Source organism: Aspergillus pseudotamarii (genome assembly GCF_009193445.1).
Source record: "Aspergillus pseudotamarii strain CBS 117625 unplaced genomic scaffold BDV38scaffold_25, whole genome shotgun sequence".
Classification (NCBI taxonomy): Eukaryota; Fungi; Ascomycota; class Eurotiomycetes; order Eurotiales; family Aspergillaceae; genus Aspergillus; species Aspergillus pseudotamarii.
In genome coordinates, this window is record NW_022475039.1 from 228,359 (window position 1) to 241,800 (window position 13,442).

General features: G+C 47.3%; 6 protein-coding genes across 6 annotated transcripts; 4 read left to right on the forward strand and 2 right to left on the reverse strand.

Annotated features, from left to right (window-relative positions):
* Positions 1–875: 875 nt before the first annotated feature.
* On the forward strand, positions 876–4,463 carry BDV38DRAFT_282704 (uncharacterized protein; the record flags this gene model as incomplete). The annotated part of the gene is made up of 1 exon (XM_032059851.1): positions 876–4,463. The coding sequence occupies one exon, from the start codon at positions 876–878 to the stop codon at positions 4,461–4,463; it is 3,588 nt and encodes a 1,195-aa protein (XP_031913833.1).
* An 862-nt stretch (positions 4,464–5,325) lies between these two features.
* BDV38DRAFT_292684 (FMN-binding negative transcriptional regulator) lies at positions 5,326–6,102 on the forward strand (the record flags this gene model as incomplete). Its single annotated transcript, XM_032062062.1, has 1 exon — positions 5,326–6,102. The coding sequence occupies one exon, from the start codon at positions 5,326–5,328 to the stop codon at positions 6,100–6,102; it is 777 nt and encodes a 258-aa protein (XP_031913834.1).
* Position 6,103: 1 nt separating this feature from the next.
* BDV38DRAFT_292685 (sodium:solute symporter family protein) lies at positions 6,104–8,959 on the reverse strand (the record flags this gene model as incomplete). The annotated part of the gene is made up of 12 exons (XM_032062063.1): positions 6,104–6,501; positions 6,565–7,085; positions 7,157–7,475; positions 7,528–7,698; positions 7,749–7,799; positions 7,849–8,035; positions 8,088–8,171; positions 8,222–8,321; positions 8,370–8,556; positions 8,617–8,674; positions 8,726–8,789; positions 8,854–8,959. The coding sequence occupies 12 exons, from the start codon at positions 8,957–8,959 to the stop codon at positions 6,280–6,282; spliced, it is 2,070 nt and encodes a 689-aa protein (XP_031913835.1). The 3' UTR covers positions 6,104–6,279.
* Positions 8,960–10,112: 1,153 nt separating this feature from the next.
* BDV38DRAFT_282707 (LLM class flavin-dependent oxidoreductase) lies at positions 10,113–11,990 on the forward strand (the record flags this gene model as incomplete). Its single annotated transcript, XM_032059852.1, has 8 exons — positions 10,113–10,188; positions 10,249–10,389; positions 10,440–10,650; positions 10,717–10,729; positions 10,787–10,846; positions 10,904–11,460; positions 11,520–11,697; positions 11,763–11,990. 8 exons carry the CDS (start codon positions 10,113–10,115, stop codon positions 11,988–11,990), a joined length of 1,464 nt encoding a protein of 487 aa, XP_031913836.1.
* A 70-nt stretch (positions 11,991–12,060) lies between these two features.
* Positions 12,061–12,319, forward strand: BDV38DRAFT_246206 (uncharacterized protein). The gene has a single exon (XM_032054515.1). The coding sequence runs from the start codon at positions 12,112–12,114 to the stop codon at positions 12,289–12,291; it is 180 nt and encodes a 59-aa protein (XP_031913837.1). The 5' UTR covers positions 12,061–12,111; the 3' UTR covers positions 12,292–12,319.
* Positions 12,320–12,472: 153 nt separating this feature from the next.
* BDV38DRAFT_282708 (uncharacterized protein) lies at positions 12,473–12,973 on the reverse strand (the record flags this gene model as incomplete). Its single annotated transcript, XM_032059853.1, has 1 exon — positions 12,473–12,973. One exon carries the CDS (start codon positions 12,971–12,973, stop codon positions 12,473–12,475), a length of 501 nt encoding a protein of 166 aa, XP_031913838.1.
* Positions 12,974–13,442: the final 469 nt, after the last annotated feature.

Below are 13,442 nucleotides of genomic sequence, written 5' to 3' on the forward strand. Positions count from 1 at the left end.
ATTTATGATGTATATTCCTTGTATGATTTAAGATATGTGAGCTTTACTCGGGCAGTCGGTATAGTTTGTGGCGATACCTGGGGTATTGATTATGGCAATATCCTTCTAAATTGTAGTAAAACACTCTCATAAGCAATCCAACTGCCGTGGATTACCATATAAAAGTCCCTTAAGCACCCGATCCGAGGGAGTTTGAGGGTGTGAAGCTGGTTCTTGTAACTAATTCTATATTTCTGTTAGAGTTAAATGATTACATGCTTTACTATCTGTATACTTGTAGACCATGTCTATACAACACTATATATATTTCCTCTCCACACTGGTAAACTCTGATTTGAATGCCGCACACCAGTACTAGTATGCACAAAAATGAACAAATATACACTATAAACAGTATTGGAGTTCCACTGTAAGCAATTCGTTTGGTTTTGCTTGATTACTTGCTCATCACGGCGTTTTGCTGTAGGAGTTGCGAATCCCGATCCCGTGGGACGCGACAAGGCTTCCTTCGCAGGAGTCGGAACCCCGTGCTAATATATCCTGGACATCGAATTAACCACCGGCTTGGCGAGTTATCTCCAGGAGTATGGGCAGGAGAAAAGCTTGCCAAAATAAGATCGAATCATTATTGATATACCTGTCCAATTATGATATACGCTCCTGAGTATGCCGTATATGCACTATGCCGAGGCCACTAAGCAAAAGTACACAAAAGTGCGCAGCCTTGCAGGAACACGTGGTTATCTTTTTACCCCTCCGTCCCCAGCCTCCTGCCCGTAAGAGGGCAAAAAAAAACCCATTCCTCCGTCTAGGTTTATGGTTTTCTGGAACAAATGGGCGTGAACTTGCTATCTTAATCCTAGTTTGAACATACCATGGCATCCTTGACGCATGATCAGTACACAATCGCGTGGATATGCGCCTTGCCGTTGGAGATGGCAGCGGCTTGCGCTATGCTGACCAAGGCTCACACTCCCCTGCCGAAAGCCTCCACAGATCCAAATGCCTATGAACTTGGCGAATTGAACGGCCATTTTATCGTCATCGCCTGCCTACCAGCTGGCGTATACGGAAAGGTGTCTGCCGCAAACGTCGTATCCCGCATGCGTTCAACCTTTCCAAAGCTTCAATTCGGACTGATGGTGGGAATTGGGGGCGGGGTCCCGGGTAGGGGCAATGATATTCGATTAGGCGATGTGGTGGTCAGTAAACCGGTTGGAAGATATAGTGGGGTGATACAGTATGATTATGGCAAGGCAGTTCAAGGTGGACAGCTAGAGCCAACAGGCTCCTTAAACAAACCACCACAGACTCTTTTGACACAGATAAGTCGACTCGAGGCAAAGCAGATGACTGGGGATAGGGACGACGTTCCCAAGATAGTGTCGGAAGTTTTGGAACGGAATCCCGAGATGAATCGAAAATTTTCAACTCCAGAACAAGAGACAGATTTTCTTTTTCATTCGTCCTATCATCATGGCGACCAAGGAGATACCTGTGAAAAGTGTGACAAGGAGCAATTGGTCAAACAACAACGGCGAGATACCAGGGCCCCATTCATCCACTACGGGTTGATTGCGTCGGGCGATCAGGTAATGAAAGACTCGGAAACACGGGATCGTCTAGCTCAACGACATGGGATACTCTGTTTTGAGATGGAAGCCGCAGGCATCATGGACGATCTTCCGACGCTTGTGATCCGAGGAATCTGCGACTATTGTGACTCGCATAAGCAAAAAGAGTGGCAAGGATACGCAGCTTTGACAGCAGCGGCCTATGCAAAATCGCTTTTGTCTGTCGTACCTGCTTACTATATAGAATCTGAGTCGCTGAAGAGCAATAAAGAACGACACTGGGTGGTCTCGCTGGATAGGAATCCAAGATTTGTTGGTCGCCAGGCCGAAATCATCGAGCTAGAAGAGCTAATTACAATGCCAAATGGGCCCAAGAGGATTGCAATCACCGGCTTGGGAGGGATTGGAAAGACACAAGTGGCCCTAGAGGTGGCACACCGCATACGGGACCGAGACAAGGAATGCTCGGTTTTCTGGGTTCCATGTACAAGTCATGCGATGATTGAACAGACGTTTCTGAATATTGTACAGACACTCGGATTTCATGACGTGAAGCCAGCAGAAGTCAAAGAAAAGATTAAAATATACCTCAGCTCTGAGCGTGCAGGAAAATGGCTTCTAATTTTTGATAATGCGGATGATAGAGAGATGTGGCTCGCAAATAATGATGCAACCGCAGCTCTCGAGGATATCCTCCCTCAGAGTGACCAAGGTCGTATTTTATTCACTACCCGCAATGGAGAACTTGCGGTTGACCTGACAGCATCCAATATGATTACTCTTCCCGATGTGGATAAAGAAACTGCATCGGACATCCTGGAGAGTTTACTGTTACAAAAAGACCTGCTCGATGACCCTGTTACAACAAGTACTCTCCTAGAACAGCTGGCATTCCTTCCATTAGCAATCGCGCAAGCGTCGGCATATATAAACAAAAAGCGCCTAAGTCTATCTGCATACTTGATGCTTTTTCAAGAGAAGGAACAAGACTCTGTCGAGCTCCTTAGTGAAGACTTTAGGGACCCAGGGCGCTATAGGGATATCCGGAACCCCGTGATCACCACCTGGTTAATATCGTTTCAGCAGATTCAAGATCAAGATCAACTGGCAGCTGATTATCTATCTTTCATGTCCTGTATCGATCCACGAAATATTCCTCACTCTCTTCTTCCTCCCCAAGAATCTAGGAAACGAACCCTTGACGCCTTAGGACTCCTAAATGCATACTCATTCACCAATAGCCAAGACTTGAATATAAGTATGCATAGACTTGTGCATATTGCAACCCGGAACTGGCTTAGAAAGAATGGACGATTTGGGTACTGGATCCAAAGAGTGTCAGATCGTATGCAAACAATGTTTCCAGATGCTGACTATACCAATCGAGCACTTTGGCGAGAATACCTCCCTCATGCATTGACACTGGTGCATGATAGTGAATTAATTGTACAACAGGAACAATATATCGAGTTGATTGTAAAGATTGCAAATTGCCTTGATAGTGATGCAAGATATCACGAAGCGGAGGTACTATATAGAACGGTGATGAGGATTTGTCAAGACAGAGATGTTCCAGAGCACGTGACTCTGACCACCTTGATGATCATATCATCGATCTACAGGAGTCAGGGACGATGGAATGAAGCAGAGGAATTGGGTGTCCAAGTTATAGACAGAAGCAAAGCAGTTCTAGGGGAAGAACACCCTGATACTCTCACCAGCATGTTAACCCTAGCAAAAGTCTACAGGGATCAGGGACGATGGAATAAAGCAGAGGAATTGGGTGTCCAAGTTATAGACAGAAGCAAAGCAGTTCTAGGGGAAAAACACCCTGATACTCTCACCAGCATGTTAACCCTAGCAAAAGTCTACAGGGATCAGGGACGATGGAATAAAGCAGAGGAAATAGAGGTCCAAGTTGTGGAGGCAAGAACGGCAGCCCTAGGGGCTGAGCATCCCAGTACTCTAACCAGCATGTCGAACTTAGCATTAATCTACCAAAGTCAGGGACGATGGAATGAAGCAGAGAAAATAGAGATCCAAGCCATGGAGGCAGGAATGGCAGCCCTAGGGGCGGAGTACCCTGATACTGTTGCGCGCATGTCGAACTTAGCATTAATCTACCACAATCAGGGACGATGGAACAAAGCAGAGGAATTAGTGGTCCAAGTTATAGAGAAAAGAACGGCAGTCTTAGGGACAGAGCATCCTGATACTCTAACCAGCATGTCGAACCTAGCATCAATCTACCACAATCAGGGACGATGGAACGAAGCAGAGGAATTAGGGGTCGAAGTTATAGAGAAAAGAACGGCAGTCTTAGGGCTGGAGCACCCTGATACTCTTACCGGCATGTCGAACCTAGCATCAATCTACCACAATCAGGGACGGTGGAACGAAGCAGAGAAATTAGACGTCCAAGTTATTGAGGGAAGAAGAGCAGCTTTAGGGACAGAGCATCCCGATACTCTAACCAGCATGGCAGACTTAGCCTACACCTGGAAATCTCAGGGGAAACCTCAGGATGCATTGTCTCAAATGGAAAAATGTTTAGAGTTGTGCAGGAAGGTATTAGGGCCTACTAACCCGCATACCAGAGCCTTCGATAATGTTATTTGCGAGTGGAGGGATGAGTATAGTTCATCCTCAAGCCGTACACCCCCAGCAGCCCCCATTGGCATAGAACTCTCGCAACGTCTGCAAGAAATTTTACCGGGGTCTGTGGCAGCTGTAATGGCCTCTCAGCTAGCCCGTGGAAAGCACCTCAACCTATTTCGCACCCAGGGACTATCAGCCGCAGGTCTATTCACTGGAAACCACCTCCTTCTCACAGCTTCCAAAACATCCTCACCCACACTGGAAGGTCGAGACCTACAAGAGGTTGATTAATTTGGCGCTGCCATATCCGGTGCCATCAAGCTCGGCAATATGAATTCGCTTGTGGGGATAGTCTAATTCCAATTTCTGACTATATGTACGATATTTTGTGATTACCCTAGCATTGAGCCTTGAAAGAGCCAATCTTGTTTGCACGAATGCCCCAAGTAAGCAAAATGATGTTAGTTTGAGATTTTACCATTATGGAATTTACTCAAGTACCCAGATCAGTGCTATATGGTATACTTAATAGACCAAGCATGCCCATTAAGCATTTAGCCATCCATCGAGCTGCTTTATAGACAGATTCAGTCATTAAATTAGTTATTTACTGTATAGTACAAAATGATCTATATGCCACGAAAGTTCCGATAGAAATCCATCATTCCTCGGCAGATCCATTGGATCAAGACCGTTGTTGATTGAGCTATCATAATCTCAAGATATAGCAAAATAGCAAGATCCTCTATTGGTGTTCTCCACGATTATGCTTTTGGAAAATGCACTAGACGCCCCTTATAATTACAATGGGTTCTGATTGACAGACAATGTACTTGTAACGAGAAGGCGGGCTGGTACGACCATCCACCACGTAGTCGTGAATGATCATGAATATGACAGTAGAATGTCAGTTCCAAGTGTACAATTAGGGATACGATGGTGACATCTTCTCTCAGATCAGCCATAACATATTTGTTCAACCTTGTTCTAGACTTCTATCGGCCTGACCGGACATTAAACCGACACAACCGAGGCAATGGATGACCTTATCTTATCGGATCATCTTATCGGTTATCAACCAGCGCATCAACAGTAACACTAGAGAAAGACGGCCAATTCAACAGGACTACAACACACCCGAAGGACCTACAAAATGTACAACCAACCTGTCTATGCCGAGAACAACACAGAAACACTCTACCAATTCATCCGCAACAACCCCCTAGGCATTTTGACAACTGCAATCCCCTCAACCCTCTACCCCCTCCTCCAGTCCACCCACATCCCCTGGATCCTCGACTCTCCGAACCAATCCAATGGAACCACAAAAGCAAGACTCCGAGGCCACATCGCCCGCCAAAACCCGCAATCCAAGGCCATAATCGACTCCCTTCAAGAGTCCAACTCCAACTCCGGCTCCCCCCTATCTCAAGAAATCATGATCCTCTTCACCTCCCCACATCACCACTACGTGACACCCAAATTCTACACGGAGACGAAACCAGTCACGGGCAAAGTAGCCCCGACGTGGAATTACAGTACAGTCCAGGTTTATGGTACCTTGACTGCGTATTTTGATCCCGAGGTCAAAGAGACGGGGGAGTTTCTGGATCAGCAGTTGCGGGATTTGTCGGATCATTGTGAGAGGGATATTATGGGGTTTACTGGGGAGGATGGGAGGGAGGAGGCGTGGAGAGTGGATGAGGCGCCGGAGGGGTATTTGAAGGTGTTGAAGAGGAATATTGTGGGGTTGAGTGTGGAGGTTGAGAGGATTGAGGGAAAGGTTAAGATGAGTCAGGAGAGAAAACGGGGGGATCGGGAGGGTGTCGTTGAAGGGTTCGAGAGGTTGGGGACTGATATGGCGAAGGAGGTTGCGAGGTTGGTGAAGGTTAGGGGGGATATGAGGGATAGTCACAGTGTTGGGGGGTGATCTTGGTTCTTGCTTTCTGCTGTAGATTGCAGTAACATTGCATTGTGGGACTTGGACAGAATAGATGATTATATGATTATGGATGGGTGATATCACCATCAATAGCATCACAAAACATGTAACGACGTACTCGCTGCCCGAAACGAACCAGGAGACGGATATCACCGAGAGCGAGCACTAAGTTCGGTCTTCTCTCTTTATCTCCTCTGCTGTATCGCGTATCGAAGGAGACAACGAGGTTTCGTGTCCGATAGCTTCCTTTGTCCCATTACTAGATCTCACACCCCGATAAATCTGTTTGATCTGCTGTATACCACCATCAAAAATAGGATACAAGATAGCCACCAGCATAGTCAACCAAAGCCAGATAATAGCGACAATAACCCACGCAGAAAAGAACTACAAAGTAAAGTCAGCTCAGAAGCCAGAAGGAAATCTCCAGATCAAGATATTGATACATACCCCCTTCCCAAAAACATACTTAGACCCATACATCGGCAACGGCCAAATAACCCAATGACCGAGAAACGTCGCAATGGACCAAAATGCCGCAATGCGACCCCATCGTTTCAATTCCTGCGGATCAAACGCGGAGGTATACCGACCACCTTCTTCTAATGTGCTCTCCTGTCGGGCACCCTTTTGGTGGCTGTGCACGGTTGTCAAATCGCTTTCTAGCCGTTCTAGTGCAAGTTTCTCCTTTTTGAAATCATTCCAATCGTAGTTCTGTGGGCGAACTAGTGTGATAACGACGGAATATAGAATAGGCGAGAATGCAGATGCAACTGTCCCATACACACATGGCAGTATCTGGCCCGTCGCGGAAACAGAAACGGATCCGTAGAAGTGCTGGGCTGTTCCAAGCCAGACGCCGATCCCTGTTGCCATTCCTAGGACTGGGGAGAGAATAGCAGCGGCAGTGCTTTGGCGACGCCAGAGAATGGTGAATGCCATTGGGAAGATGCCGGGACATGTTACGACGCCTGGGCGTCAATCAGTACCCGTGCTTTATACCATGGCAGGATAGGGTGTATCGTGGATTCTCAGGACTTACCGAGCATATATAAAGTCCAACCAAGATCGATCCCAACATAGTGAAGCATGGTACTAAATCCCGCCGAGAACGCAGCGAAGAAAATCACACCGAAGTGACTGGAGCGAATGATGTCGCGATCGGATGCATTTCGGTTGAAGTATTCGCGATAGACGTCGAAGCTGAGAATGGAGCTGACTGCAATTACTTGTGCGGAAAGTGTCGATGTCACGGCCATGAACGTAATCAGAAGAATTGCTGCTGCTCCGCCTTTGCCTGCGATTGTCATGGCGGCGTATGGTAGGACGAGACCTCCACTGACTTCCCTTGTGGTCATTCTCTGTATATGGTCGTTAGGATTGGGTACGACGGTACAGTTGGGAAGTACCTACTCTAGGATATGTAGGGAAGGATGGTTGGTTTTCTAGGCCGATAGCTACGGAGCTCATGATAGTTCCTAGTGCCCAGGGAATGGCGAAGTATGCGATGCCTCCAATCGTGTATCCTGGGACTACCGAGGATGGGGCGGCGGAGAACGCCTTGATGAAATAGCTTGTATCCATCTGGCAGAGTATTAGTATTATCGGTCCAATACATGAGTTGTTGCACCTACAATAACAAGGCCAAAATTGGAGCAAATGTGCAGGATCCCGAAGAGCATCGCCTAGAGATTGTGTCAGCGTGGCTGATAGTGCGATATATGGACGACCTACTCCTTTAGATGTCATCGTCAAGTATGTCCCATCATGATTCCCTGAGACAGGGTGTCTTTGCGCGGCAGCTTGGACGAGGTCGTATAACTTGCCGATGGAACCGACCTCGTCAAATGTGAACGTTTTGATGGAAAAGTAGCAGGCAATGATAAGAATGATCGCAGTGTGGAAGTAGTCGGTGAGAAAGCTGCGTCGCTGTGTAAGTCTGCATTGTCCAGTGGATTTAACGGTCTACTCACGTCGCCTTAATACCACCAACAAAAGTATAGACAGTCACACCAACGGGCAGAAGAAACGTGGCAGCGATAATGTGCATACCGGTTCTTGTTCTGGTGTTAGACGATCTGGGCACTACCAAAAAGACGCTACTCACACAGCAGATATGACAGCAGCGGCTCCGAGGAGCATGTTCGCACAGGCGAAGATATTGTTGACCAGACAGAGTGTCATGAATACAATATGAGCGGTCCGACCTGATCAAGTTAGCATAGCGTGGAGCCACAGCGGTAAATAAATTATACCGTATCGGATCCTAACCACTTCAAGAGAAGTATGTGCCTCTGGGATTTTGCGCTTGCAGGATATTCCAATGAGGGCGAAGAACACAATCATCGGACTGCATCCAGCAGCAAACCAAAATGGGCCCGCTACACCATAGTCATATCCGACAAAGGATGAGCCCAGCATAGCTGTTGTCCAAAGCCAGGACTGTGTCTTTTGGTTAGGCTTTTCATGACGTGACTATCAGTCGTATAGGAGGAGACATACGGATATCACAGCTGATGCTGTTAAGCCGGTCCGAACAGTTCGATTCGCTGTCATGAACCTTTAAGCCATTAGCATAACTTGGTCAAACCAACATCCACTGAAACCCAACATTTCTGTCTTTTTATTGTCCTCTCCCGTTGTCTTCTTGAGGACTTTCGTGATAAGCATCATCGCTAAGACAAAGTTAGTGAGCCTGCCATATTTGCCCGTAGTCGCAAATGTACGGAATTCGCATACGAAACGCGATGATCAGGCCAATGACCACTACGACTATATATCCAACCGCCTGCGACAAAGGTGGTTGCACAGAGTCCTTGTCACTTCTGGCTGTCAGTTCTGCCATGGTCGCTGAATGGAACCAGCAATCAGGTGCTAGAGAGAACTCTTGTTTCTCTCCCTTATGGAATCGCTACTGTATGAATGTGAGAATTAGACAGACGGTTTCTAGTTAAGAAGAAGTTTACTTCAATGGGTATTGTGCGAAATAAATATTTCTATATTCTGTACCGATGCCTTGACGGCTGCAATTCCCACGAATAGCTGTGTTCGTGGGAGTTCAAGGCGGTACATGATCGACGCCCTTGCAGATACCATGGACTATGAGAGGGTGAATGATATGATATGGTTACTATATGAGGTGATTTCGCTCTATGCGTCTTGGGATTGGCCAATTCATTTATCAGATGGGCTTCCGGACTAGGTGGATAAACCAAATATATGGTCGAAGAAACCGATAGTCTGGTAGATGGGTAAAGCTTAAAATAATCCTAATTGAACATATCCCGGTTGGGCCTCTGCTTACGACATGGTTATAGAGCGCAGAAACATGACAGTCGTCTTCCATCCACGTGGCTGGCGTGATATACCACGTTGAGGACATTGGGAGCAAATAATGGGCGATTAGTAGGTTGCAATGGTAAGTACCTCATATGGTACCTTTTTATTTCGATATTTTCCATCTTTATTTTGATCATTATTGTTAATTCGGGATATGATCGGGTACTGAATTGCGTGATGCTGGTGTTTGGTGACGAGCAGCGGCGGATCTTCTTGGTAGAGAAAATCTCCGCGACTAACTTTTGGATCCTCCCTTCCCGATAACCCTACTTGTAGGTGAGGCAGAATAGAAACAGGGAAATAGTGCTCCGAGTTTAAAAAGATGTGATCGTTAATATGTACTCCGCATGACCGACCTCACATCCCGCATGGTGTCATCGTGACCCACTTTGATGCTATGCAGCATAGGAGCAACACCCCTCCATCTCACTGAAAACACGCAATGAGGGGAAGTTCAGGTAGATTCTGTTAGCAGATATTAATACTCATGAAGTGACGCTTGGTCATATTAACTTAGTCTCTTTTTGTTCCCTCGCCTTTCGTACAGACGGGCGACTAGAATTGAATTGATATTGCGCTCTCTCCTATCTTACACGTGGACTTCTTGTCTAATATTTCAGTTTACTGGAGAGTTTAGGAGACTTTGCCCTTCTTTGACCATGACTGTGACTAACGACCCCTCCCCGCCCCATGGGCCACGCAAGTCACTTATCCTTAATGCCTTCGTTGAAATGTGTAAGAGGGATCATATCCATGATCAATTGACACCATAGATATCGCTAACCACGAGTATAGGCAGCGGCCACCAATCCCCAGGCCTATGGCGACACCCTGAAGACGAATCCCATCGCTTCAATGATATCGACCACTGGATTGAATTAGCGAAACTCCTCGAATCGGCTAAATTTCACGGCATCTTTATAGCAGATGTTCTCGGTATGTCGCTATGACCCTGAAGGGAGAATAATGAACTCAACCCCCTTTAGGAGGATATGATGTATACAAAGGCCCCAAGAACCTCGAGCCGGCGATTATCTCCGGAGCACAGTGGCCGGTCAATGAGCCCTTGGCTGTGGTGCCTGCTATGGCGGCTGCTACTAAGAATATTGGGTTCGGGGTGACAGTTACCACGACTTATGAGCAGCCGTATCACTTGGCTAGACGGCTTTCGACGATTGACCATTTGACGAAGGGGCGGTAAGTTCCCACCGACTTTTTTTTTGATTGTTGACTTTGACTAACCCGTTGTTTGGTCTTGTATAGTGTCGGCTGGAATGTGAGTCGTACTTGTACCGGTTGAGTTGGGAGATGTCTAACGTATAGTACCTCTTAGATCGTCACCGGGTACCTTGACTCCGCTGCCCGAAACCTAGGTCATACTCAACAACCACAAGTAAGCACAGCTGTGTCCCCATTAAATAGAAGCTGAGTTGAATCCAACCATGACTAGCACGACGACCGCTACGCAATCGCCGAGGAGTACATCAAAGTAACATACAAACTCTGGGAATCATCCTGGCGATCCGACGCCGTCGTCCTCGACCGAGAACGGGGAATCTACACGGATCCATCCCGAGTCCGAGAAATCAATCACGTCGGAAAATACTTCAGTGTTCCAGGACCACACATCTGCCAACCCAGTCCCCAGCGAACACCTGTCATTCTCCAAGCCGGCACCTCAAAATCAGGAAAGGCCTTCGCCGCCCAACACGCCGAAGCAATCTTTGTCGCCGGACATAGCCCCGTGGTTGTAGCGAAGAACGTGGCGGAAATCCGCGAGCTGGCGAAAACGCAGTTCGGGCGCGATCCGCAGAGTATCAAATTCTTGGCTCTTATTTGTCCGGTCCTGGGTCGTACCAAGGAGGAAGCGCAGGAGAAATTTAAGTATTATCGCAGTTTGGGGTCGATAGATGGGGCGTTGGCTCTGTTTGGTGGGTGGACCGGGATTAATCTGGATACGTATGGGGATGATGAGGAGCTTCGGCATGTGGAGAGTAATGCTATTCGGTATGTACACGATCGTGGCGATTGTCTTCGGATAGTTGTATGGCTAACTGTTTCTGCAGTTCTGCTGTCGAAGGGTGGTCGAAGGCCACGCCAGGCGTCGACAAGTGGACCAAATCCACTGTCGGTCAGCATATCACCGTGGGCGGCTTAGGGGCAACCCCAGTTGGTACAGCCGAGCAAGTAGCCGACGAGATGGAGCGATGGGTGCAGGAGGCCGACGTTGATGGATTCAATCTTGTAAGTTCGCAGCACATCCGGTTCCCACATGAATGTTTCAAGTACACCATACTAAATGTCAAAAGGCATACACCGTGAAGCCCGGTTCGTTCAAGGATATCATTGAACTTCTGATTCCGGAACTTCGTCGTCGTGGTCTGTTTTGGGATGACTATGCTGTCCACAAGGGGACCTATCGGGAGAACCTCTACGGGAAGCCGGGGCAGAGTGGGCCACCAGAGGACCACCCGGCTGCCAAATATCGCTGGAATGCGGGGGTTGATGTGGAGGAACATAAGATTCCCGAGAATTAATTTGACTTCACTTAAACTAGGAGCCAGGACATGCTTCATTGAGTGTTATGGATCACACCTTTTCAATGTATGATAACACGCTCGCTGAGAAAATGGGCATCGGCTGTTCAGACATATTTCAATGGCTCGATTCCCGACATGCAAAATCGGCCATGTATACAGCATTAAAAAGCAGAATGAAGCAATATGCCCCATTATGTTGCCCATGTATCTAATGTATCCTGCGGATATGTTTCAACAGATTATCCTCTCGATTGTAGACCTTCCAACATCCCCTGACCGGGCAGTCATATTGCTGTGATTGTTGTGAAGACACATGCAAGATATCGATGTGTCGCATTAACTCGGCCTTCCGTCCGAACGTACCATTATACTGACAGTCTATCCAATCACATCGGAGACGAGTGGTACTGCTGCTACTGGGTCCAAAATTTCGTTAGATTATAAAAATCCATCTGCCGTATATACCTGTGCCAAAAGACTTACTGTAATTCAACAGACTTTCGATGGCCTCGGGGTTTCCGACCCTTGGGCGTGACCTTGGGGTTCACCGATTGTTCGGACGGTGGTTCAGCATGAGGAGCCGGAGTCATGCTCTGTGGCTGAGGGCTGTCTCTGCTCATCATGAGTTGATTGCCGAGACCTAGGTTGTGTTGGGCCAATGGGGCAATTGAGCTATGTGGATTTGGGGTCATGAAGTCCACCTCTGGGAGATCGGATCGGGTGTAAGGAGGCGTAGCGTGAGTTTGGTTTGTGGGTTGCTGTATGTCGCCGAAGATACTTTCGAGGTCTTTGAGTTCTTGTTCCGTCCCAGCCGGGAGGTAGAAGTCATTCCAGTTAGGATCTGACGGAAACCATGCCATGGTGGAGGGATTCCGTCCAGAGAAAAAAGCTATAATCGTGGTAACAAACCGAAAAGAAAGAAAACCCAAAAGAGAGATATATCTCTCCGAAAGCTTGTTGCCAGCAAGACTCTCTGGCATGGCAGCGAGGATTTCCACTTGTCCAGGTGAATTTCAACGACATATTTATATTTTTTCAAGGTAAAGGAGGCCACAGCATATTGAAGCGAGAAGATGCGATAGACCGTTATTCGTACTAAGTACTACTGTTCAACATTGTATTCCTTTGGGCCCCCCTGTGATAAGCCACAAACTTGCATAAGGTTCGTATTTCCCTGACCGCGGAAAATAAGGTATGTTGCCCGATCATTGGTTGATTCTTTACCATTCTTGGGTATCTGTATTGGGGATACAAGACGCTAGAAACGCTAGAATGCGGCTAGTCAATGGGTCACATTTCCGATCATCCTGCACAGCGTCGTGCTCTACTATTGGCGGGGACCACACATTGACTATCCGGTACGCTGAAACTGTAACACCCCGTTCAGGGTGTATTCATGAAGTAGGGCGGTGAGTGTACTGACCAATCATAAGGTTACTTCACGAAGTG